At 40.4% G+C, this 22,259-nt stretch overlaps 1 protein-coding gene across 3 annotated transcripts in view; it reads right to left on the bottom strand.

The window, feature by feature from the left end:
- vps13a (vacuolar protein sorting 13 homolog A) overlaps positions 1–20,709 on the bottom strand; it is a 35,003-nt gene extending 14,294 nt beyond the window's left edge. For all 3 annotated transcript variants that reach the window (XM_053420209.1, XM_053420211.1, XM_053420212.1), the window contains exons 1-48: positions 20,533–20,709; positions 19,226–19,269; positions 19,084–19,126; positions 18,905–19,000; positions 18,426–18,527; positions 16,843–16,952; positions 16,640–16,699; positions 16,439–16,498; positions 16,015–16,095; positions 15,712–15,769; positions 15,200–15,327; positions 14,858–14,964; positions 14,567–14,738; positions 13,705–13,767; positions 13,295–13,427; positions 13,063–13,157; positions 12,797–12,939; positions 11,856–12,057; positions 11,658–11,772; positions 11,223–11,359; positions 10,917–11,049; positions 10,615–10,732; positions 10,258–10,402; positions 9,915–10,026; positions 9,629–9,804; positions 9,253–9,409; positions 9,045–9,124; positions 8,872–8,931; positions 8,457–8,643; positions 8,235–8,351; positions 7,940–8,043; positions 6,820–6,987; positions 6,289–6,596; positions 6,034–6,181; positions 4,908–5,079; positions 4,684–4,808; positions 4,376–4,545; positions 3,933–4,189; positions 3,591–3,766; positions 3,230–3,373; positions 2,892–3,101; positions 2,547–2,690; positions 2,308–2,409; positions 2,069–2,218; positions 1,727–1,985; positions 1,263–1,423; positions 837–940; positions 379–691 (exon numbers count right to left, since the gene is read on the bottom strand). In XM_053420209.1, coding sequence (XP_053276184.1) covers positions 379–691; positions 837–940; positions 1,263–1,423; positions 1,727–1,985; positions 2,069–2,218; positions 2,308–2,409; positions 2,547–2,690; positions 2,892–3,101; positions 3,230–3,373; positions 3,591–3,766; positions 3,933–4,189; positions 4,376–4,545; positions 4,684–4,808; positions 4,908–5,079; positions 6,034–6,181; positions 6,289–6,596; positions 6,820–6,987; positions 7,940–8,043; positions 8,235–8,351; positions 8,457–8,643; positions 8,872–8,931; positions 9,045–9,124; positions 9,253–9,409; positions 9,629–9,804; positions 9,915–10,026; positions 10,258–10,402; positions 10,615–10,732; positions 10,917–11,049; positions 11,223–11,359; positions 11,658–11,772; positions 11,856–12,057; positions 12,797–12,939; positions 13,063–13,157; positions 13,295–13,427; positions 13,705–13,767; positions 14,567–14,738; positions 14,858–14,964; positions 15,200–15,327; positions 15,712–15,769; positions 16,015–16,095; positions 16,439–16,498; positions 16,640–16,699; positions 16,843–16,952; positions 18,426–18,527; positions 18,905–19,000; positions 19,084–19,126; positions 19,226–19,269; positions 20,533–20,632 — 6,549 coding nt within the window. In that variant the 5' untranslated portion in view covers positions 20,633–20,709. The remainder of the gene's footprint in view (positions 1–378; positions 692–836; positions 941–1,262; positions 1,424–1,726; positions 1,986–2,068; positions 2,219–2,307; positions 2,410–2,546; positions 2,691–2,891; positions 3,102–3,229; positions 3,374–3,590; positions 3,767–3,932; positions 4,190–4,375; positions 4,546–4,683; positions 4,809–4,907; positions 5,080–6,033; positions 6,182–6,288; positions 6,597–6,819; positions 6,988–7,939; positions 8,044–8,234; positions 8,352–8,456; positions 8,644–8,871; positions 8,932–9,044; positions 9,125–9,252; positions 9,410–9,628; positions 9,805–9,914; positions 10,027–10,257; positions 10,403–10,614; positions 10,733–10,916; positions 11,050–11,222; positions 11,360–11,657; positions 11,773–11,855; positions 12,058–12,796; positions 12,940–13,062; positions 13,158–13,294; positions 13,428–13,704; positions 13,768–14,566; positions 14,739–14,857; positions 14,965–15,199; positions 15,328–15,711; positions 15,770–16,014; positions 16,096–16,438; positions 16,499–16,639; positions 16,700–16,842; positions 16,953–18,425; positions 18,528–18,904; positions 19,001–19,083; positions 19,127–19,225; positions 19,270–20,532) is intronic.
- Positions 20,710–22,259: the final 1,550 nt, after the last annotated feature.

The following is a 22,259-nucleotide window of genomic DNA, read 5'->3' as shown; positions in this document are numbered from 1 at the left end:
TGTTTGAAGATCAACACTAAGCAAATATTGATGCTGTGAAATTGATTTAGTTGTGTCAAAAAATTCTGAATAAGTTGCTGTATGTCAGCCAGTATAAGGATAAGGATCCCAATTTCAAATTCATTACTTCCACTGTGATGGAATACTTACTCTTAACCAATTTGAATTTAACAGATTGACCAGTCTCTGCCATTAGATTTATACAGTGTTAGTTAATTACAGTATAATATATCACTGCCTGAACACTTTGGAAAAGAGCACTTGAATTGGTGCAACTTTGGCACAACATAACTTATAAATACTTAACGACATAAAGGGATGGTGCGGGTAAATAGGTCATTGTAAAGAACGTGAATGCAATTATCAGTCTGTTCCTACCAGCAGGTCGTAGGCGAGGGGATAAGGCAGCAGGTTGTGCAGGAGGAAGGAAGGCCACAGGTGGAGCACGAAGGGCACGTCAAAGTTCTCCCCGATACTACCTGTGTGTTTGAATGTCACAGCATCCTTTAATGGCACAATGTTGATCGTCATCACACCACCCTGGTTTCCACGCAGACAGCAGGTCTGCTGGATGCGTGTCTCAGGCTGCTGGTTGCTGACATCCTCATAGCTGAAGCCCTCTGAGCAGTCATACTGCGCAACCTGATCTTCAGTGTCCTCCTCCGTTATCGGCTGAAGGCTCAGCTCGGACCTGAGGGGGGCAGCAAAGACTTAATATGAGTGGAGGAGGGTGTAGTAGAGAAAAAAAATCCTCGAGAAAGAGAGGAAGAAAAAGTGATTGTAATAAGGTGTGTGTGTGTCAGTGTTCAGGCTTGTTTATGAGTGTTTGCCCTCACCTATACGAGTCCAGAGGCACACAGAACTCTACAGTAGGCAGAGAAGTACCCAGACATGTTGATCCTTCAAACACTTTGAATGGTATTGTGAAATGATTGATAATCTGCAGGACAGGAAAAAAATCTATCATCATAATCCTACTACATTTTAAAACACAAAGAAATGCTGCTGCTATTTCCATTTCTTTTTAATTAAAACTGGAAGGAAGTAAAAGTAATTTTGATAGACAGTAATTGCAGCCTCTTATAACCTTATAGGAACCGCCTGATAAATTGACAGGGGTAAATATTTAATAAGCAATAATCGCGGGAGATCCAATTGCGGCCTTAAACAAAGAGGCTTCTTTAAACTATTTCCACCATCAAATATCCACAAGGTGAATAAAAATAACTATTGAAATTAGTATAAGACAATGAGTAACGTACCAGGAAAGGCGAACGGATCTTTATACACTTGCTTCCCTCCACAGAGTAAATTTGACAGACCAGGAAACGAGTGACTCCAGAATCTTTGTGCATTACACTGTACATTCCTCTGCCCACTTTGATCAGGGGGATCACACTGGCTGAGGTGTGGCCCACTGGAGCTGGAGTAAGAAAAGAAAATAAGAGCAATTAGTACACACATTTTATTTTGACATTTTCTTTACATAAGATGAACATCAAGAAGAAATAGAGAAAAGAGCGTTAAGTCAAGTTGACAGCCCAGTTTGCATCTGTGGTTTCTAACTTTAGAGGTATATTGGTTTAAGAGAGTATGATCTCCATTAACAGATTCTACATAAAAATTTGAAGAATTTTAAGGCAAATCTGTGGACTCGATAACAGAAACTAGTCACTAGTCTAAAACTTTTCTAATTCAGTATACCGGTGTACAAAGTTTCACTTACTAGGTCGTATGAAATAGTCCTTTTCACTCAGGGAGGTCATGGCTGAGAACTGGTCACAGTCTGTTGTGGTGAAATAGTCCATCCCAAGTGTTTGTCCATCCTGCAGCTCCACTGTGCAGTGATCACCCTGCACGCCGATGGGGCGAAACATCTCACTGTGGCTGAGTGACACCGGCAGGCCCAGGCGGTTTTTTACCACAAACGGGGCTTCATCCTTCTGGAAGCACTCATCTGTCTGTTTGGCAGCTTCTGCAAATGCCTGAAGAAAGAAGAAGAATGTGGAAATTATGTATGGCCACGCTCATCCTTAAGATCATCTATCTAAATGAGCCCTGTTCTTACCATCCCCAGGTTGCTCAGCATTGCCAGTCCACACTTAGTGAGCGTGAGGTTGAGCTGGTCTTTACTACTGATGGTGATGACTGTCTTATAGTCTGGAACATTGTAATCCACTTCATCTGATAGTGTGTACTTCACTGGCTTCTTCTTCATCTGGTGGAAGGATAAGACAGAAACACTTAGTAACACTGTGTTTGTGTGTCTGTGTGTGTGTGTGTGTGCGTGCACACGTATCTCAGTACCTTCAGTTCAAGTCTCCATGATCTGAATCCATCTCTTGTCTCATCTTCTAAAGGCTCCAGTAGCGGTTCCCACACTCCCATCACTTCATTGAAATAGTGAATCTAAAGCAAAAAACAATATAAGAATTAATATAAATATATATAAAGACTCACAGTGGTGCAGGTGTATATTTTAGAGTGTAGGATCATGGTTGGAGTAAATTCTCTACTGTATACGGGTCTTTACTTGTGTGTATTACCTCCATGTTGAGCGTGCTGTGCAGGTTAATGAGAGTGGACCAGTTGGTAACGTCTCCATTGAAGGACGACTTGGCCAGGAGCATGGGGATGGTGCGATGTCCCACGCCAGCTTCCAGAGTGAGACAGATTGATTCGATGGAGACCTACAGGGATGGATAACCAATGAAATGAGACACCCTATTCTGCTAAATCAAAATGAACCAAACTAAATAGGGTTTGTGATATAAAAAGTAAGGACCAACCTTAATAAAAAAAAAAAAACTAAAATAATCATAACTGACTTTATTATAGCATACAATCATTCAGTGCAGTGTCATCTGTACAGCCACAATGTAGCTAAATACCTTTAATGACTCTCCCTGTGGTACCAGTGGGACCAGTGACCTTGTGTCTTCGTCCCCCTCCTCGTCTAGGAACCAGAGCTTGAGCTCCTTCCAGCCTCGTTTCACCCACAGGTCAACAGGAACAGGACTATCCAGCTCCACAGGGGCTTCCACTGCGGGAGTCAGTGCCGTCTGGATGGTGATAACTGTGTTGATGATGATTGGAGAGACCTGTGCAGATGGAAACATAATTAATCTTTAAGGCGATTTTCGTAGCTACATTTATATGCCTACTTATATAAATCTGAAACAAACTTAATCTATCATTTCACTGATTTTAATATTAATACAACACCTACCTTCAGTGTGAGAGCCTTCATGGAGACCTCCATCACCTGGGGGCCGGTTGGAGACTGAGAACTATTATATAAAACTTGGCACGGGTGCAGCACTGTTGTCACATTGTTCTTCCTCTTCTCAGCCTTGAAAGGACACGCCACCACCTACAATAACAACCAGAAACCAAACAAAGCTTTTTATACTGTAATATTGTTGCATGCAAGATCATTTTTCAACTCTTTCAATAGTCAGTCAAAGCAAATAAAGTTGATTTGTAGAGCAACATCTCAGAGACAATTCCTACTGCTTTACAGAATGCTAAAACCATAAAATACAGAATCTTAGTTTTTTTCAAAGTTACATTCAAAGGACCATACAAACCTTGAGGTCCTTTATGATAGCAGTCATATTGGATCCGTCTGCACCACTTTTCATAACCAGTTCGCACTCCGTGGTCATCACCAGGGCGGGGCCGTCAGCACGCGTCAGGTCAGCCACAAACACAATCTCCGGGTTTCGCACCACAACGTTCATCTCCGTCTTTGACACCACGGCAGCTGACAGCAGCAGAGTATAAGACGAGAAAATCAGTTCAGGTTTTATGACATCAGTGTGCACTTATGATTTCATTTAATTCTTTGTTTGCTAACATTTATAACTTTTATAACAGTTACAAATTCACAGTATACACCAAATTACGCTGAAACTGTTAATGTAACTCACGGGACTCTTTAGAAGTGACAGAAGAGTTCATATTCTTTTTTTCTCCTGCTCCAGGGCTGATCATGTGTTGGGGCACTTGAGCAAAACCCTCCTGGGTGGCCTTGAGAAAGATATCTGCCACAGTGAGCAGGAACTCCATGCTGGCACACAAGTACACGTCCTGAACCAACGTGTCCAATATGGTGCCTTCACGGCCTTGACGATAGTTCACCTCCACCATCATGTTCTGTTCTGCACCCGGACGCATCGCCATCATTCTGGGAGAGAACAGAGAACTGCTGTTAGTGAAAAAAAAGAAGAAATCCCAGTATAATCATCTCCTCATACATTGTGTAAATCAGCGGAGCAACAGCACCCTCTGCTAAAAACACCAACCTTCTAAATATTACAATTCAAAAATAAAATAAAAGCAAGTAAAGTAAAACAAGGTGGATATTTAGTACCTTGAAGTAACCATCTTGATTTGGGGTCTCTTGTCATCAAGAAGGCAGGCAGCGAGACGGACTGAGGCTTTCATGGAGCTGTCGGAGAACATGTGAACGGAGGTGGAGATGGTGTCCAGGCTGAATTCTGCGAGCTTCAGCTCTTCATCGTGCGAGTCCAACAGCTGTAACTACAGAACGGCACAGAGTCTTGGAAAATGAAGATGGTAAAGGCTTATATCATACAACTGCTATCAGTTGTTCCTGCATTTCTGTGTGTCTTAGTGTGTTTGTGTGTGTGTGTTTGTGTATATGTGTTGTTGCATTACCTCATTCCCATTAGGGCTAAACACCACCAGCGTCATGGAGTCAAACTTGAAGTCCAGCTTGAGTGTGCTCTTCAGCTTGCTGTTTTTCTGGGTCTCCACAACAGCGGCTGTCACCACCATGTTATCTGCAGCGAAGTTGCACAGAGAATAGGCTCAAAAATGTACAATAGTTTAATAATATTTATAAACCAGTTTCACAATCCTGCACAACTACCACTACTTACTGCTGGCTTGTCCAGTGGTGCCAGAGCACTGGGACTCTTTGTTGGATGTAGAATCGGAGGAGGGGTCAGTGGTGGGTGGAGAGATCGATGGTGGAACAGCATCTGACTTCTCTGACAGGTTCTCACTCAGAGTCCTTAGGACCACGGTCATGTCATCCTGGCTGAGGATCAGCTGTTGGGAGAAGAACACAAAATAAGATACAAATAAACTTGATTTAGTTTCTCACTGAAAGCCTCTCCCTACTCTTGTGTCAAACTATCTGAAAACAAATGGTCTATTACTGATAAAATCTTAATAAAGCCCATCTGTGCATTGCAATGGAGGTTATGAATTCGCCCCAGTCCGTGGGATTGTTTGTTTGTCAGCATGATTATAGAAAACTACCGAACAGATTATCAGGAAACTTGGTGGAAGGAAAAATGAAATTCTGGCATGAATCCAGGTTAATTTCTATTTCAATTTCTTTAACATGCAAGTATTTTTTATGACATTATCACCTGTTTCCCAAGGAATAATTTATGGATCTCTATGAAAAAAAAAAAATTCAGGCATATGTAAGGGACCAATATCTACAGTCCCATTTCCACTGGTCAATAACCCCACTATCATCCACTGACATCTGGCTTCTGTTTGCAATAGGAATTGATTAAATGCATTCACTCCCGGGTCTAATTAATCTTTAGTACACACTCAATCACAATCAACTCTGACTCCAAACAGCAGTAATGGAAACGTACCACCCAGCTGAAAGAGATCCTTGTGAAAGAAATGGGATGGAAGATCAACCACATTTTTTGGTGTGTTCATGACATCGAACACTATTCACCAGGGGAGAAGAAATTGAAAAGCAAACTCCTCAAATGGCGATTGAAAAGCAGTCAATCGCCTTTTCAAATTTTTTTACCCATGTTTGAGAAACCTCTCTATATGCACTAAAGTGAAGTACATGAATGATTGAATTTAAGGGAACTTGGTGGTGGAATTAGTCAAATAAGGAGTCATCTATTAAACTTCAAACCAAAAAAAAAAAGATTAAATGACATCAAACGCACAGATCAAAATATAACTTATAAACACCAGCACAGATGTGATAAAACCCTCATTCTACCGTTTAGAACTACTTACACTCATTGGCTTTAGATGAGCAGTGATCCCTATGTCAGGTATGCTGTGGTACCAGTTGGATGAAAGATTTCTCTGGACTTCCAAGTTCATGCTGACTGGCTTCAGCAGTTGAGTTTCTCCCTCAAACCCTTCATTGACGTATGTGGTCCTGGAAAAATAATAAAAATAACATAGCACAGTTGCTACAGAAGTTATCAAGAGAATATCGTATTACTGTAAATCCAACTCAAGTCCAAAAAATAACTTGACTCTGACCTGTACATCTTGAGATCAGTCAGCCTCACAGTCATAATATCCACGACAGGAGGGATATTAGCATCACTTTTAAATGGCTGCTTGGAAAAACGGTTCTTGACAGACAGCAGACCAAGATCAGCTACGATGACATTGGTGGAAGAGGAGGACTGGGGGACGAAGATGACAGGTGCATTGAAGTGGACGTTCAGAGCGATCCGAATGCTTCGCTCTGCCAGCCCCTTCACACCCAGTGCTGCCTTTCCTGCAGCCTGGGCCGTCACCTCAGCCAGGGCCTCTTTGGCCTCCTGGAAGTTATTGATGAATGCCTGGGACAAAAAAAGAATGGAGGAGTTGAAGAATGGAAAACAGTGTGTAAGAGATTCATTAACAGGGGTTGGGAGCAAGAAAATGAAGGGGGAAAAAAATGAATGTACGAATCATTCGGTCAGATATTGAAATCCAGTAGCATGATAATCCTTCACTTGGGATCTGAACATTCAAACAAACTGTTACATTTTTGGAGATTATGTTGTGATGTGTGATTCTTACCAATATGGAAGAGACAAACTTGTTGAGGAAGATGACCTGGATGCATCCCACAGCCAGTGAAACAGAGAGGTCAACTTTAGACATGTCCAAATACGCATCCCCTTCTGTCGCATCTGTGTAGTTCACCATGTGGAAGGCAAACACTTCCTCGTCTGCTATAGACACAGCCTAGGTCATGAGAGACAACATTTCAGAAAAAAACTGACAGTTATGTTGGTGCCAGAAACACAACAAAATACAAAATATAAATATGGACTTTATGCAAAAAATGTAAGAGGAGACCTGTATTTCATTAAGTAAATGTCTAGATCAGGGGTCTTCAACGTTTTTCAGGCCAAGGTCCCTGAAACTGATGGCGAGATGGAGCAGGGACCCCCTACTATATAAATTGCATAAAATAGTGTTTATATTATTCTGGGCCTAGTGCCATGTATAAACATAGCTACCCTGTTATTGTGCATTCAATACTACCCTTGTGGGTAGTAGCATGCTAACATTAGAAAGGTGGCTCAGACACCTCGCAAATCCTCTCAGACTTATTTTTCAGTTACAGTAATGTTTTTTTTACTATTTCTCGGTAAATTTTTTAAAATCTAAGCAAAAAAAAGTCAAACAAACAACTTTTAGGTACAAATACGACCATCTACAGAGTTTGGTCCGCCATCTTTTATTTCTGAGCTTCGCACTCTTTAGACGTGAGCATAAACGCGATCTGATTTGCTAGTGCCTGTGCTGTCGTATTTGCATGAAAGGGGCTGTGAACCGGTGCCCAGCTTGAGAGAGCTACTGTGTGTAGCTGAATGTGTGCATTGCTGACTGAAAGATAACGTCTTCTGCCTCAATTTATCCGATATGATACAATATGTTGAATTCATGTCAATGTGTATCTAAAGACAATATATACAATTCTGGTTCTGAAGAGGTGAATTTTGTGGAAACATTTTTTTTTTTTAAATAAAAAAAAAAAAAAAAAAAAAAATTGTCTTATCAACCAAAAATTTCGCGACCCCCCCTGCAGTACCCCCGCGGACCCCCTAGGGGTCGCGGACCCCCTGTTGAAGACCACTGGTCTAGATTATGGTATCCTCTGTTTTAGAATAAAGGCCACTTGTGATTGTACCTTTTTGTAAAAGGAATCTTTGTCACAGTCTAGGATCACAATGCTCTTCAGGTTGGCCAGAATCTCCATCTCCTTCTTCCTCATCTTAACCTCCGAAACCAGACCTGGATGATTGAGAACGTGAGACAATGAGTAAGCAGATCAGAGCGGTTGCATCATAGGACAACTTTAAATGAAAGTACTTTGGGCAAGCTAAAAAAAGTTTTAAAAGTTTGAACACAGGCAAAATCGTGAAAGATACATTGGAGTCAGTCTATATTTAACATCTCCTGCGTTATATAACACATTTACATACCCTCGATACTAATCTCAGAGATTCTGGTGTTCTGTCCTCTGATGAAAACTTTTAGACAGCGGAGATCAGCTTTGATATGAAGATTCACGACATCTGCAAACTTTGACTTCTTTGGATCTGTGAAAAACAGAAAGAAAAGATGAATAAAAAGAGGCAGGAAATTAATAGAACAGATGACAAATAGCTTTTGAATTTGACATGTAATGACTCTCTGAAAGTTACTTTTTTTCTTGGCGACAGTAGCTTCCTCCTTCTTCTCTCCCTCCTTCTCTACTTCTACCTCATCTTCCTCTGTGATGATGGGTAGCTCCTCCTTCTTCGTAGTCGGAGGCAGGAGGTTGTTGAGGAAGTTCATGGTATTGAGTAGAGCCTCCGTATGTAGATGAACATCAAGGGATGAAAACGTCCCCTGATGGGAAAGACAATGTTACAGTTACATTCTGATTTTGTTATTGTTGATTGTTAAATGATATACAGAACATAAAGATACGTTTTGATTCAGATATGGTATTTGCATTATGTTCCAGCATTTTCTGGTTAATAGTGAATCCAACATAAATATCTCCAACATTACTCAGAAAGGAATAACATTGACAAATCTAAGGGTAGGTTACTGGTTAATTAACATTTCTCTCACCTTGATGAGCTGCTCTGTATTATTGTGTACAGACTTGAACTCAGGACCATTTTTGTCAGCCTAGATGAGACAAGCCATTTAGCATTAGGAAAACAATCATTCAGGGTACTGACAAGATCTTCCGATAGCTAAATCTATCTGAAATGTAATTCAATGTACAGTGTCACACGTACTTTGATATACTCCACGGTGAGCAAGTCCACCTCAGTGTTGTCCAGAGTGGTTATCAGCTGAACTTGCTCATCTTCAGAATCTACACAAGCAGGAAAATATGACGAGAAACGACTGAAGCCAAGACTCTCTGGAATGTTAATTATTGCTTGTAAACACCAACATATATCCAATATATGAATAATGAACCACTTGTGCTGAACGCCTCACCCATATATTCAGGACACTTGAGGCAGATCTCTCGAAGGTATGTATTGGATGTCATGTCAAAGGTGCACAGTTTCAGCTCAGTGCCCAGACCATCTATGTCCAAATGGAGCACCGTGACCTCCTGATCACCAGACAGGCGGCGCAACTGAATGGAGAACTAGAGGAACAAAAAGCACAAAGAGATAAAGAACGAGAATAAAAGGAAAACTATATCGTAATTATGGAAATGAGAAAATTCAAAAGGGTACAAGAGTACAAGAATAAAAACAAGTTACTTTTAAAGAGAATGAAATACCACAGATCCTAAACAACAAAGGAACTGAAACCAATAAAATGTGGATATGAAATCTTGGATATTAAAGAGTACTCTCTGTACCTCACTAATATCAAACTTTAGGATGAAGTTTGTCATATTCTTCGGAGCGTCGTCCTTGAACAGACTTTTTCTTTTGTTTAAGGCTGCATAGCGCAGCGGCATGGGATTGTCTGAGAAGAACGCTTTATCGCCAATGGGAGAGCTGGGAGCATCGTAGAACAAATCTTCCTCTGACCCTAAGAAATTATAAACACAAACACACACACACACAATGATCCATCTGTCATACTGTAGGTACATACCCAGATTGTTTCGTAGGTGTTAAGCCTCAAGATCTGTTTCTCACCCAAAGACGAGATGCTGATGGTTTCACATGACTCAAAGATGAGTGAGGAGCGCTGGTCAGCTAAGTTCAGAGGTCTTCTGGGAGTGAGCTTGGGTGTGTACAACGGCTTTGGCTAGGGAGAAAATAAAATCCAAACAGGAGTGACACCAATAAGCCAGCTTATTAACTCACTGAATCAGTTAATATTCATCTCATTTAATTTCCACAGAGAACAACAACAACAACAAATTTTATTATATTCCTACATATTGGCCAAAAACATTTCGGTTTTGTTTATTTATTCCAGTTCGCTAATTTATCTGATCCCCACAATATGTACATTATTGTCATTTGCTTTTCTTGCCTTTGGTGTGCTGGGCGCACCAGTGCTGCGCCCAGCAGGTCTGCTCTCAGGTAGTGGGATACTTTCAAGCAGCTCCAGAACACTTCGCAGTTTAACATCAGAAATACAAAGAGACAGCAGAGGAAGCTCTCCAGACATCTTATACCTGGAACACATGAAAACACAAAGATGCACAAACAAACCTACAAACTTTCACTTTAAACTTAATTTTAATCTCTGGCCATAATATTTAATATTCAAGAATCCAAATAACTGGGGGGAAAACTGTGTGTAAGTCACTGTTTACTCGGCTGACTATTGGGACTTTCAGTGCAGGTTTGCCGTATTTTCTGTTTGCAAAAGAAAACACACACTTACTTTGCCATGCGGTAGTCTTTGACAACCATCGCCCTGCTGAAAGCCATTGTTAGATCCACAGGTTCTAGGATGTGAAGCGGTGACCGTTTCTGCTTACGGGCCTTTTTCCAGTCCCCATCTATCAAGCACAGATAAAGTTATAAATTACATATTTATTCTACACACACAAAAGCAATCTGTAACTGTATTATTTTCTTAGCCAAGACATAGAGCCAACACGGCAACAAGAGTTAATTATTTTCTCTGTGGAAATTGTTTTGTGCTGTAAAAGGTATGAACAATACAAGCTCTGGTGTTTTTACCTGGTTTGCTATAAAGTAACTGCAGGCTACTGAGTTGTATGTCAAAGCTGTCGTATGCTCTGGACATGATGTCTTCAATGTTGCTGGAGCACACGGACAGCTGAGGTAGATGGTCCCTGCTTTGACTCGACATCTGGAAAGACAACAACCTTCAGGTTTTTACTGAACTCTAACACATTTAAATGAAGCCACGTCTTTTCAGTGTCTCTTCTTGGAAACTAAAAATACATTTTTTTTATTTACTCCATAGTTGAAGTAAGGCCACTTTAGATTTTTTACAAAAAATTGCAGTTTTTATTTTCTTACCTTGAAATGACCAAGATCCAACAGCATGATGTTCTGGGTGCCGTTGTAAAAGCCTGTTTGTGGAATGATGACGTAAGAGGCCATCAAGTTCATATTCAGGTCGAGAATCTTCTGTGTTTCGATCACATACATGAGACCTACAAAAAAAGGGGATTGAAATATCGATTTTAAGATCAGCTTTGTTATCAATTACAGTTTGTTTTTCGGTGTAATGTATTATCAATATAATAGAGCCTTTCTGAATACACTCAAAGTTAATTGTATGATCTCAAGAAACAATCAAAGTGAAGAAAATAAAGAAGAAATACACAATCCAAGTAACTCAGTGGCTGAGAAAATGCAGGGTGTGTTTAAGCAGATGAAAGAATGACAAGAACCCAGTGAAAACAGAAACGAAGCGACACTATGCCCATCAGAGGTGTTTGTGCGACTGACCAGTGGCTGTGCGATCTCTAAACTGCTCCAGTTTCATCAGGGTGGCGTTAGTGAGCTCATCCAGCTGCAGGTCGTCAGGAGGCATGAAGAACGCTGACATGCTGTTCACGGTTATCTGCACATGAGCAGAGAATGAATTCGATAGCTGCCTTGTGTTATCATGTTCATGAAATGTGCACACTGACTGAAACCACTCACTGCATCATAGATGATTTCCAGGGGCTGTGATTCTACATGAAGCCGCTGGTCAGCGGTCTTATCCAGGGGGTTGGTTTCAAACAGGAAACAGAGAAGCGGGGTCCCTATTCCTGTTGCTGCCTTCCTTGATGAAAGGAGGGTTGGTGCAGGCCGGTTACTGGCCAGGCCAGTGACCTCAAACAAACTGAGCTGGGCTGAGATTCTGATTGAAACAAAACAAAACAAAAACAAACAGGGAAGATAACAACAAGTAAGTATCGCCCATGCCATGATTCTTAGGCGTTTTAAAACTGCATTTTAAAACGAAAACAATCTCGGTCCATATCATGTGACCATCCTTGACACTTGGCATGTGGGGTTCTGTGTAGACAGGTATCAGATTGTCTAACATGCAGACGGTTGCACACTTACAGCAAGACCAAGAAACAACAATGGTGAAATGCTAGAAGAAGGATCTCTTTTCCGGGACCAACCACAAGGTAGAACTGTAAGTGTTTTCAACATTTTGCAATAATTTCTGGTAATCGAGTAGTGACTGATAAGGATCAATCAGGAAGTGTATGTGTGTGTAACTGCGCCACTGTTTACAAACAACTCAGTTTTTTTCTGTCCAGGCAACAATGCTGCGCCAGAGTCTCTGCTTAAGGCATTTGAGTAATGTGGAGGACAGGATATGTCTGTATATGTAACAACGGTAATGCATTTTAAAACTGAAACCTATTTGTGTGTAATATTTTAAAATCTTTATTTAAATTATCAGATATCTATGGTCAACGCTGCACACTGATCAGCTTCAGGGGAGAAGCAGCAGTTGATTTGTATTGTGCCGATATATATTTTTTTCAAATTAAATCATGTGTATTTGCACTGGAAATTAAACTCAAGTGTTTATACTGATAAAGCCATGGTAGACACCGACAGAAAAATAAGTTTTGACAAACTTGATGGCTTGTGCTCCAGATCTCTGTGCGAGTGTGGAATGGAGCTCTCCCACAGTCAGTCTGAGGATCTCATTTCTGTCCTTGTAGTCTTTGATGGACAAAGACAGCTTCTCCATGTGGAAGTTGACCTTCATGTCCTCAAACTATGAAAAATGACAACATGGTACATAATCAAATCAACTCTGATCAATCTGGTCTCAGTAGTTGTTTAAAACAGAAGTGTACCATTAGTTGAAAGATAATTGGTAGAGAGGGACGAGACTCACATTCTTTGGCAGGTTGGGATTAGTGGCAATCTCACTGTATCCAATGGCAGTGTAGAGTTTGGCTTTTTCGGCAGGGGTTAACAGCTCATCAAAACCTGAATGACAGGTAACATAGCATTAGCAAAAATTACAGGCTGTTACTGTATTTCTGTAGTGTGCGCTCTTGATCTGGTCCTGTGCATACTATCTTTAATGTACAGTATGTGTCTAATATTAATTTTGTATATCCTACCTCCAGACTTGACATCTTTTTCTTGTGCATCAGCCTCGCCGCCCCAATTCCACATCCAGCCAAGCCAACCCTGAGACTCCTCCTCCTCCATCTTCAGCCCTGGACGGTAAATACGCAGGCCTAGTCTGCTTGCCTGAGGAAGAAGGAAAAAAATGACAAAACAGTTAAAAAAAAAACAGCCAGGCGATGTAACTTTCTACACTAACCACACATCTTGAGAGAGCATTGTACTGTGTATGATTTGTGTCATGTTAAATCCAGGGGTGTATGGAAAATAATCTACCAGTTTGTATCTGTATTCTTGTAAAGTTTAATTTTGGGTATATAACAATGAGTTTATCTTTAACAATGGAGCTAAACATCAACCCTTAGTGAGTATAGAAAGTGCAGATACCCATAAGTGATCTTACCTCCATTTCCGCCTGCTGTCTGGCCAGCGTGATGTTAAAAATATCCAAGGTTTTCTCAAGCTCCTGAGAACAGAGACAACGTAACATGATTAGAGCTTTTAGCAGCATCTTTCTGCTCTTTGCAGGAATCCATCAATTACTTAATGTCCACGATCAATCTCATCAGGGAAAAGATAATGCGTACAGAGCTGAGGAGAGACAGTGGAAAAACCCTTCATCTGAAATATTAAAGATGGCTTAAGATTTAATGGTGTATTTCTCTAAATTACAACATTCATCTCCAAGGAAATCAATCACTCTACAGGTTGGAGCACTGGATATGTAAGTAAGTCATGAGGAGGGAGAAAGAGTAAATGTATTCCTGAATAGATCCTGTGTAGGTCGTAACTTTATAATCAACTATGTGCATATCATATTACCTTAACAGTCAATGCAGGCAATAATGTACTGTAGTAGAGTGGGTATTTGTCAGGGTACAGTCGAGTAGAAACAACTAGCAGTAGTATCCCATCAAAAAGAATAAACAAATAGAGAGAAATGTTTTAACTCCATCTCTCCTGTCTAATTACTTTGGCCTCTGCACATAACCACATAAAAATATATTAATAGGAAAATTCCAGATAATATTTGTATATGGAAGCAATATAATAATTGTATCTATTTGGAATCAATGTAGGAAATTAAGTTGAAACGAGGCATCACAATTTATTTGTCGTTGGCTGGCCATTGCTTTGCAGTTGCAAGGCTACTGCCTCCAACCACGTGTCTTTGCACATTGTGACGACTGTATCCGTCCCTTTCTAACTCCCAACGACCCTTCAAATCTCCTTCATCAGCTCGGTTCACTTTAGCCTTGTCCCACCTCTAGCTGTTTGAGCAGCTCCTCGCTGGGTTTCTTGCTGGTGATCTTTGTCTTGTAGAGCTCTCTGTATCGTTTGACCATGTTTCGGTGACAGCGAATGTGCTGCCATGACCACATGCGAAGTCGAGGCTTCACATCTACCTCCAGGACGCTTGTGATCACATACTTCCACCTACAAGGGAAGCATCATATAAACACAGTAAATTTAACAATATCCAATACTAAATAGCAAGAAATGGAGGTAAATTATCTTTTGACTTTAAAAGTCTAAATCAATATGTGCTTTCTGACCAGATGTGGGCGTTCTTTAAAACATCAAGCTCAGGTCTGTACTTCCTGTACGGCAGGTTCCGGGACATCAGATCCACTGAGCCCAGTAACTCCAAGATGCTAATGTACTGGAAAGAGAGGAAGTCGACAATTACTCAGCATCACAGTGAGTACTGACTGTAGTGCAGATAGCATCACTGAACAACTCATTCTTTCCCTCTTTGCACTTTTCAAATATGATTTAATTTCACCCAGCTTATTCCTCTTTAACATAATTTCTCTCCCCCTCCCTTTAAAAAAAACCTACATTTAAACCAGGCTCTTACATAGACAATTTTATTCACAATAAACACAGACACATACCTGTGATCTGTTGAGCTCAATGGCCACCTCACTGAGATTGACAATCAAGTCCAACTTAGGATAGGTGAAGTCCAGGTCTGACCTGGGATTCATCCGTAGTTTAGCATCCGCTGAGATGGGACGAAAAACTGTGGACCGGCATCAAGAAATTTAATTTTTGTACCTGGCTGTGTGCTTGTATGAAACATTGGATCTGTATTTAAAATCAAGTATTAAAAAGTTGTGATTATGTTTTTCTGTTAGCAAGGTCAATCTTTTAAAAATCTGTGCACTTGAGCGCACATCTGAAAGAAAATCTGTTGAGATGTGCCGAAAAGCTGGTGAAAATTGTTTGCCGTAGCATAATATTAGATTACAAATACCAGTTCATACCTAGGGTAAAAAAATAATTCATACATGTCAAGTTATATGTGGCTTTAGGCAGGTCTCATTAGGTCATCTTGACATTTTCTACGTAATCATGTTAACTAATAGTCTAAAAAATATGATAGAGGAGACAGCAGGACACCTACTGAAGTCATGGCTGACAGGAGCATGGCTCTGGATTTCCATGCTGCTCTGTAGTCTTTGCTATAAAAAAGGCAAGAGAAGAGAAGTTTGCATTGACAGCGCGTGGAAATAAACCTTCACAACACTATATTTATAAATGTTCTACCCATTAGGGCTACTCTTGAAAGAGACTAGACCGTAGGATCATCTGTGTGCTCACAGTAATGAGGCTGTTTGTCAGTGTAGAGGGAATAGGACAGATAATAGCAGGCTGAATCCAGGCTGGTGGAGACAAGGTGCAACACTGTAATGACAGGGTGACTCACCAAGGCCTCCTCTGCAGTGTGATTGGAGAAGAGTGTTGAGTTAACATTCCAGTAGGCAAACAAGCTGTCTAGTTGAATCAACTGAGAAGAAGGAAAACACAAAGCAATTAGAGCAGTGCAGCTGCTAACCATGGGGACAAAGCAGACCTGGCACTGTACACTGATTTCTACATTTTGGACCATGGCCAAAAGATAGGTCAGGATGGAATATAATGAGTTCCCAGCACAAAAACATTTCACAGAACCAAACGGACTGGTTCAATTACCCCAAAAGTGTTTTAATAAGTAAAGTAACTTTCTGTTGCCTGAAGGGAAACACTAATCATAATCATAATACTATGACAAAGAAAACATGCAATATCAAACAGCCTATACTTGATAAAATACAAAAGCAGCCGACATATTAAGTGGTTGAATTTCTTACCTTGAAGAAAAGCTTGGAATTCTCATCCAAAAGACTTGGATTCCAGTTCTTATCAGCCGTCTGTAACGTCAAACAAGCCGCAAGGCCTCAACAAGATAGCTTTTACTTTTTAAATATGTATAATCGTGATATTAATTCATGACTAATAGATGAATGCAACATAGCAGATTATATGAAATTGGAGACATTACAACACGTTACCTGAAGGCTGAGGTTTTTAAGTGACACACCAAATGACAGAGGACAGTTTGAATTGGTGACCTGTGTAAAAAAAAGTAACAGGAGAAATAAGAGCTAAGCCTGGTTTGCACTGTGCTTATTTTGCCATTACCGATACTCTCATTGAGCTTTGCTGTATATGCGAAGAACATACATCGCTACGATAAGTCAGTTAGAATACTTACGTCATCCTCATACCGTACGTGGATGTTAGAGATCTTGACCGTCAGGTTTTTGATGACCTGAGTGACCATTTTTTCCACGAAGGTGTCCTGCTTCTCTAACATGGGGTTTTCTGTCAATCATAGACAAAAATGAAGACTATGAGTGCTGATGTGGTTTTGAAGTTTTCCTGAAGCTTTGTAAATATAGGAAACATGATCCGACCTCTTGCTCTTTGATAAAAAAAAGGAGCATTGTCTACAAATCATTCTCTTCACGTTACATGTTTAAATGTATTCCAACAGTTGGCCGTAGCTCTACATGCTAAAGTTTATTGTTAACTTTCTTGTAAAACTTTGTATTCTTGATTGTAAACCTAACACACAATTCCACATAAGAAAGTATCAATTGTTAATTATAAATGATGTCCTTTTTTCGACCAGTATCTGCCTTTCATACTTAACTCTAACATTCCACAAAAGCATATATGCCCAGTTTATAAGTGATAATGATTATAATTTATCATCAACTGAAAATATAAGCAGTTAGTTCCATAAAATGTCATGTGTGTTTCTGATGGACAAACTATCCTGTTCTTGATTTGATCTTTGATTTGTTATAAACTATGCTAACCTTCCTTATTCTAAGTTAATAAGCAGTAAATTGATTTTGGCGTAATAGGAATACAGGTCCTGGTTAGTTGTTCAGTGCATCCTTTGCATCCCTTGCAGCGTAAATTAGCAGCTACGTGCAACAATATCATTCAGTCTTTAAAAAACTAATTTGCATATAATCTTTCCAAATTTAAATGAAGATGAAGTATTAATATTAGTGCAGTTAATAGCATTAAAAATAAATGGCTGTAGAAATGTTCCACTTTGTTGCTATGCTAGTAATGAAATATACAATGATAAAATGGAAAGACACAGTACTATAATGGACTGTATCGACCTCTCAAAGCATTTAAGATTACAAGCCACATTCATTCAATCACACACAAATTCAAACAGTACAACTATATGCTTCTGCACTTAATAATCACACCATCACAAACTGCCAGCACACTCGTCACGGCCAATTCGGGATTCAAATCTGGTCCAAGTGGATGTGAGGACAAACTACAGATCTTATGGTTGGTGGATGAACAGCTCTACCTACACTTGTCTTAGCATTAATCACAGGGCTATAATAGATAGTCAGCGTTGCACTATCTATCTCATGTTGCAGTCAGAGTTGCACTGGTCATCGCATTTTGGCTCGGCAGTGTTAAACCACAGAAAATACTAAGTGTGAACGCAGCAGCTCCAAAAGCAACACAGGAACTCACAGCCAAACAAACCACAACCACATGTTTAAGAATCTCTGCTCCTGCTACTTTACTATGTTTAATCCATAAAACCACCTCTTTTCTACTTCATAGTTTCGGTTGCTTCTCCTCTGGCGACCTAATCTGACCCAACAGTCACAGCGTTCGCTATGTCTCTCTTACAACTCAGCAGAATGTCTCTGAACCATATAAAAAAGTTACTAGGAAGCCAAACATTTCTGAATATTTGCTAGACTTACATGTCAACACACGCCCATAAGGTAAAAGCTGAACTCTGACCTTGCTCAGCAGCCTTCTGCTTTGTTTCCTCTATCCTGTTTAGCTCCCTCTGTCGAGCCTCCTGTAGCTGCTTCCCCTCCTTTTCTGCATCATACTTTATACCTGGAAAGACAGGGATCAATAGAAGGGATTAGTGAAACAATAAAACATACAGAGGGTTTAGCTGGAGTTTCCTGTTTGTCCTGACTGAAGTACTTTAGAGTCATGAATAAGTGAGCGAGAGTCCTTTGACTACTGTACTACACACGGTGTTGTGTCTACTTCATTTCTGTACTTGATAATAGAGCAACTATAAAGAATATAAAGCTTTCTACTATAATACAAATTTGTTTAAACATGTTTTTAATTTTCAAACCCAGACCGTACCTTAATAATAATACAGTCAAATAAAAAAATTAAAAATAAATAATAAACAGTAATGTACACACTATTGTATCTACTATGAGTACATAAGTTTAAAAATATTTTCCGTATCTTACTTGCTGTGGGGACTATGAGCAGATAGACGCCGTCCAGAGTGGCCTCCACTGACTGAGTGTAGAGGTTCTTCCATGGGATCTTAAGCTCCAGCCGTCCTATCAACACAAAGACGAGATGAGAAAATGTTCTTCTGTACCACACTAAAGGCAGCATACATGGGCTCTCACTACGTTCTCACCTATATGGCCGGCTCGAACTTTAAACGGTATGTCAAGCTCGCTCTGGAACAAAAATAAAAACAGTAAAAGTCAATAACTGTCAAACAAAATCATTATTGACGCCAGAAAGACATGACGGTTGACAGATTTTGTGCAACTTACCAAGGCATTCTCCTTTATTTCAAGATTTCTCAGAACAGCATCACCTGCGATGACAGGATCACTGATTGTTACTATGTACTTTACGATAAGACAAACAGATTAGTGGAAACACAGTCCAATCTAAACAGAAGGTCTTCGGCCTTTGTCTTTTGATTTAATTCCAACACTCAGTGCAATGCAACACATATATTACTGAAGCCGTTCATGACACTCACATCATCACTACAAGACCTAAATGACTCAAATGATCAGTGTGTATATCACCACTTTATGAGTGGACAAGTGCAACATCTTACATCATAGGGCTGGATGATATTGCCAAAAATCATGCAGCGATATTGATAATTGTCACATTATTACTTTTTTCAAATCCTCCTGAGTAAAAGTTGTGGTTTTAAACTTTTCTTTAGAATTTACAAATCTGAATCAGATCAATTATGTGTTGTCCCTCCTCACTGTGCTTACACAATTCATAAGCAATATCAATTTCTAAGTAGATATTCTTTCAAATTGGAAATGCAGAAGGAGGATGAAGTATTTTTTACTACTGTGAATCAATAACTATTATAATAAATGCCACAATATTATTTCTTTCAAGTTAAAAGAAGGATTTCTGCACCTGTTGATTAAACTCTTATTTATGGGCAGGGAATGACACCTGCTCACATCGATATATATATATATAAACATTGAACATTTGTTATATTGCTATTGATGAATATGACATTGGGATGAGTATTGATATTGTTGTTACTGCCGCGTCCTGCTTGTAATAAATTCAGCAGATATTAAACTGTGCTGCAATACATTTAGTGATCGAGGCGGATGTTTTGCAAGTGGCTGCAGCTTCATGAATAGTGAGACCTCTCCTCATGTTGACCTCGTGCAGACCTGTCAGTCTCTCTTTCTCTTTCTCTCTCTCTCTCTCTCGTGTAAACCACTCGGTGTCAAACAAGGTGGCGACTCATCCCATAACTAGGCTCCGTGAAAGGGTGTGACTTCAAGTCGCTGGCTTATCTGAAACTCGTATGAGTGCACCGAGCAAACAAGCCAAATAGCTGATGTCAGAAGATCGATGCTGCGGTCTGACAATAATGGCTGATCGAATCGTTAAGTAGAAATAACTTAGTCTCCGTCAGCTGAACTGTGAGTGTGGACAGATGAAGTGACACTGACAGCTGAGGGAGCCTCACACACACACACACACACACACATGCCTGCTGCTGGTGGCTAGCCGCTGTTAGCACTGGTTAGCCACCTGAGCGGTCGAGCTAGTCCTCTGACACGGCGCACACAGGTTCACTCACCCCCCCATATGCCGAGTTTGAGCTGCGAGCTGTCGAGGTTGACGACGTAGTCCCCTAGGAACCGATTGAGGACGTCCACCACCACGCTTTCGAAGACCATTTTGGCGTCTGCTTCACCTTTCTGTCACCATGTTTACATTCGGACGACTCCGCCGCCTCGACGTCAGATTAGCACGTCCTGTGATGGGCGGCGCTATGACGTCAGGCCGCGTTTGGGATAGGATTATAGAATAGGATTAGTTTATTTGTGGGTTGTTGTTTTTTTTTACTCTTTATTTTCGGTTTAAAAAATGGAATTATCAAGGAATCGATCACATTTTATTTGTAGAGCCCATACTGTGTATTCAAATCATTATTTGACTCAATGTCAGTGTCAATGTCAAATGTATTTATTAAGCACATTTAAAACCACTTGATGGAACAAAGTGCTTCACAAAGGTATACAGCAACACACATTACATCAAAAGACCAATAGTACAAATTAAGTAAGAAAAAATATAATAGAATAAAATAAAATAATAAAAAATTGAATCTGCTGGGATAAAAACGATCTCAACTCGAAAAGAAAGCCAAGAGAAGAGTATTGTTTTTGACAATGATTCAAAGTGAGCGAGAGAGGGGGCAGATCTAATATGGAGTGGCAAGCTGTTCAACAACTTTGGGGCGGATAGTCTAAAGGCTTGATCACCTCTGGTCATGAGCCTCGTTCAGGAGCAGCTGACTTGCTGATCTCAGATCTCTAACTGGTGTGTGAATATGAAGGAGTCTCATAGAGTTCAACAAGGTGACACAATCCTCTATCCCCCCAAAAAAGCTTTTAATGGGAACAAAATGTGAGTGATCCCTCACCCAGGATGGTCAGAAGTGCAAGATATGTCATGTAGCAGAGCACAACAACAAATTAACAATATTTACATCATTCATAAGATAAAAACAGTGTCTTAAAATGGTTATAGTGTGACAGAGATGACAGGGAGCAGTGATGACATTTCAAATAATGGAAGTATTGATGATAACAATGGTGGTACTAGGGCTGCAAACACTTTGCGGGCCGAGCACTTGCTAACTCGGGAGCTGATGTGGTCACCAGGGAGGGTGGTAGGGGACCGGGCGAAATGGCGGAGTGTTGCATGCGTTTTGTGCACTGCGAGAATATTTGGGGGCGCCATTCAGCTACTTTGCCACGCCCATTCCTTCAAAAACTACAACATGGCCACTAATTCCAAGATGGCCGACTTCCTGTTGCGTTTTTTTCATAATGCCTCTAGAAACTCTTGTCTGTTCATGATGCAAGTGTGTACCGAATTTCGTGAAGATCGGGGAAAACCAAGTCGCTTCAAGGGGCGCTATTGAGCCATTTTGCCACGCACATTCCAAATTACCCCAGAATAGGAAATTGTTTCTGGGTTTTGAATTTCCTCCATAGTTTCATGAGATTTGAGCATGTCTAGGCCCTCACTTGAGGTCTTGGGTCCTGATACTGCCGCGGGGAGGGCGAACGGGGACCGGGCAGAACCGCTCCATGTTGGGTGTGCTTTGTGCATCGCGGGAAGCATAAATATTTCACTTCCTACGTCCATCAAGGGGGCACTGGACAACGCCCACTAATCACGCATTAGTGTAGACCACAACGTGAACATTTGATGTAAATCTAATTAAAGTTGTATAGATGTTTACCTCCTTTTGGCAGAAGTTTTTGCTATCCCCTTAATTACGTAGAGACTAAT

This window comes from Pleuronectes platessa, chromosome 4, assembly GCF_947347685.1.
Source record: "Pleuronectes platessa chromosome 4, fPlePla1.1, whole genome shotgun sequence".
In the NCBI taxonomy this organism is placed as follows: Eukaryota; Metazoa; Chordata; class Actinopteri; order Pleuronectiformes; family Pleuronectidae; genus Pleuronectes; species Pleuronectes platessa.
The sequence above is the reverse complement of the archived record's forward strand: the minus strand, read 5'-3'. Positions and strand labels throughout refer to the sequence as shown.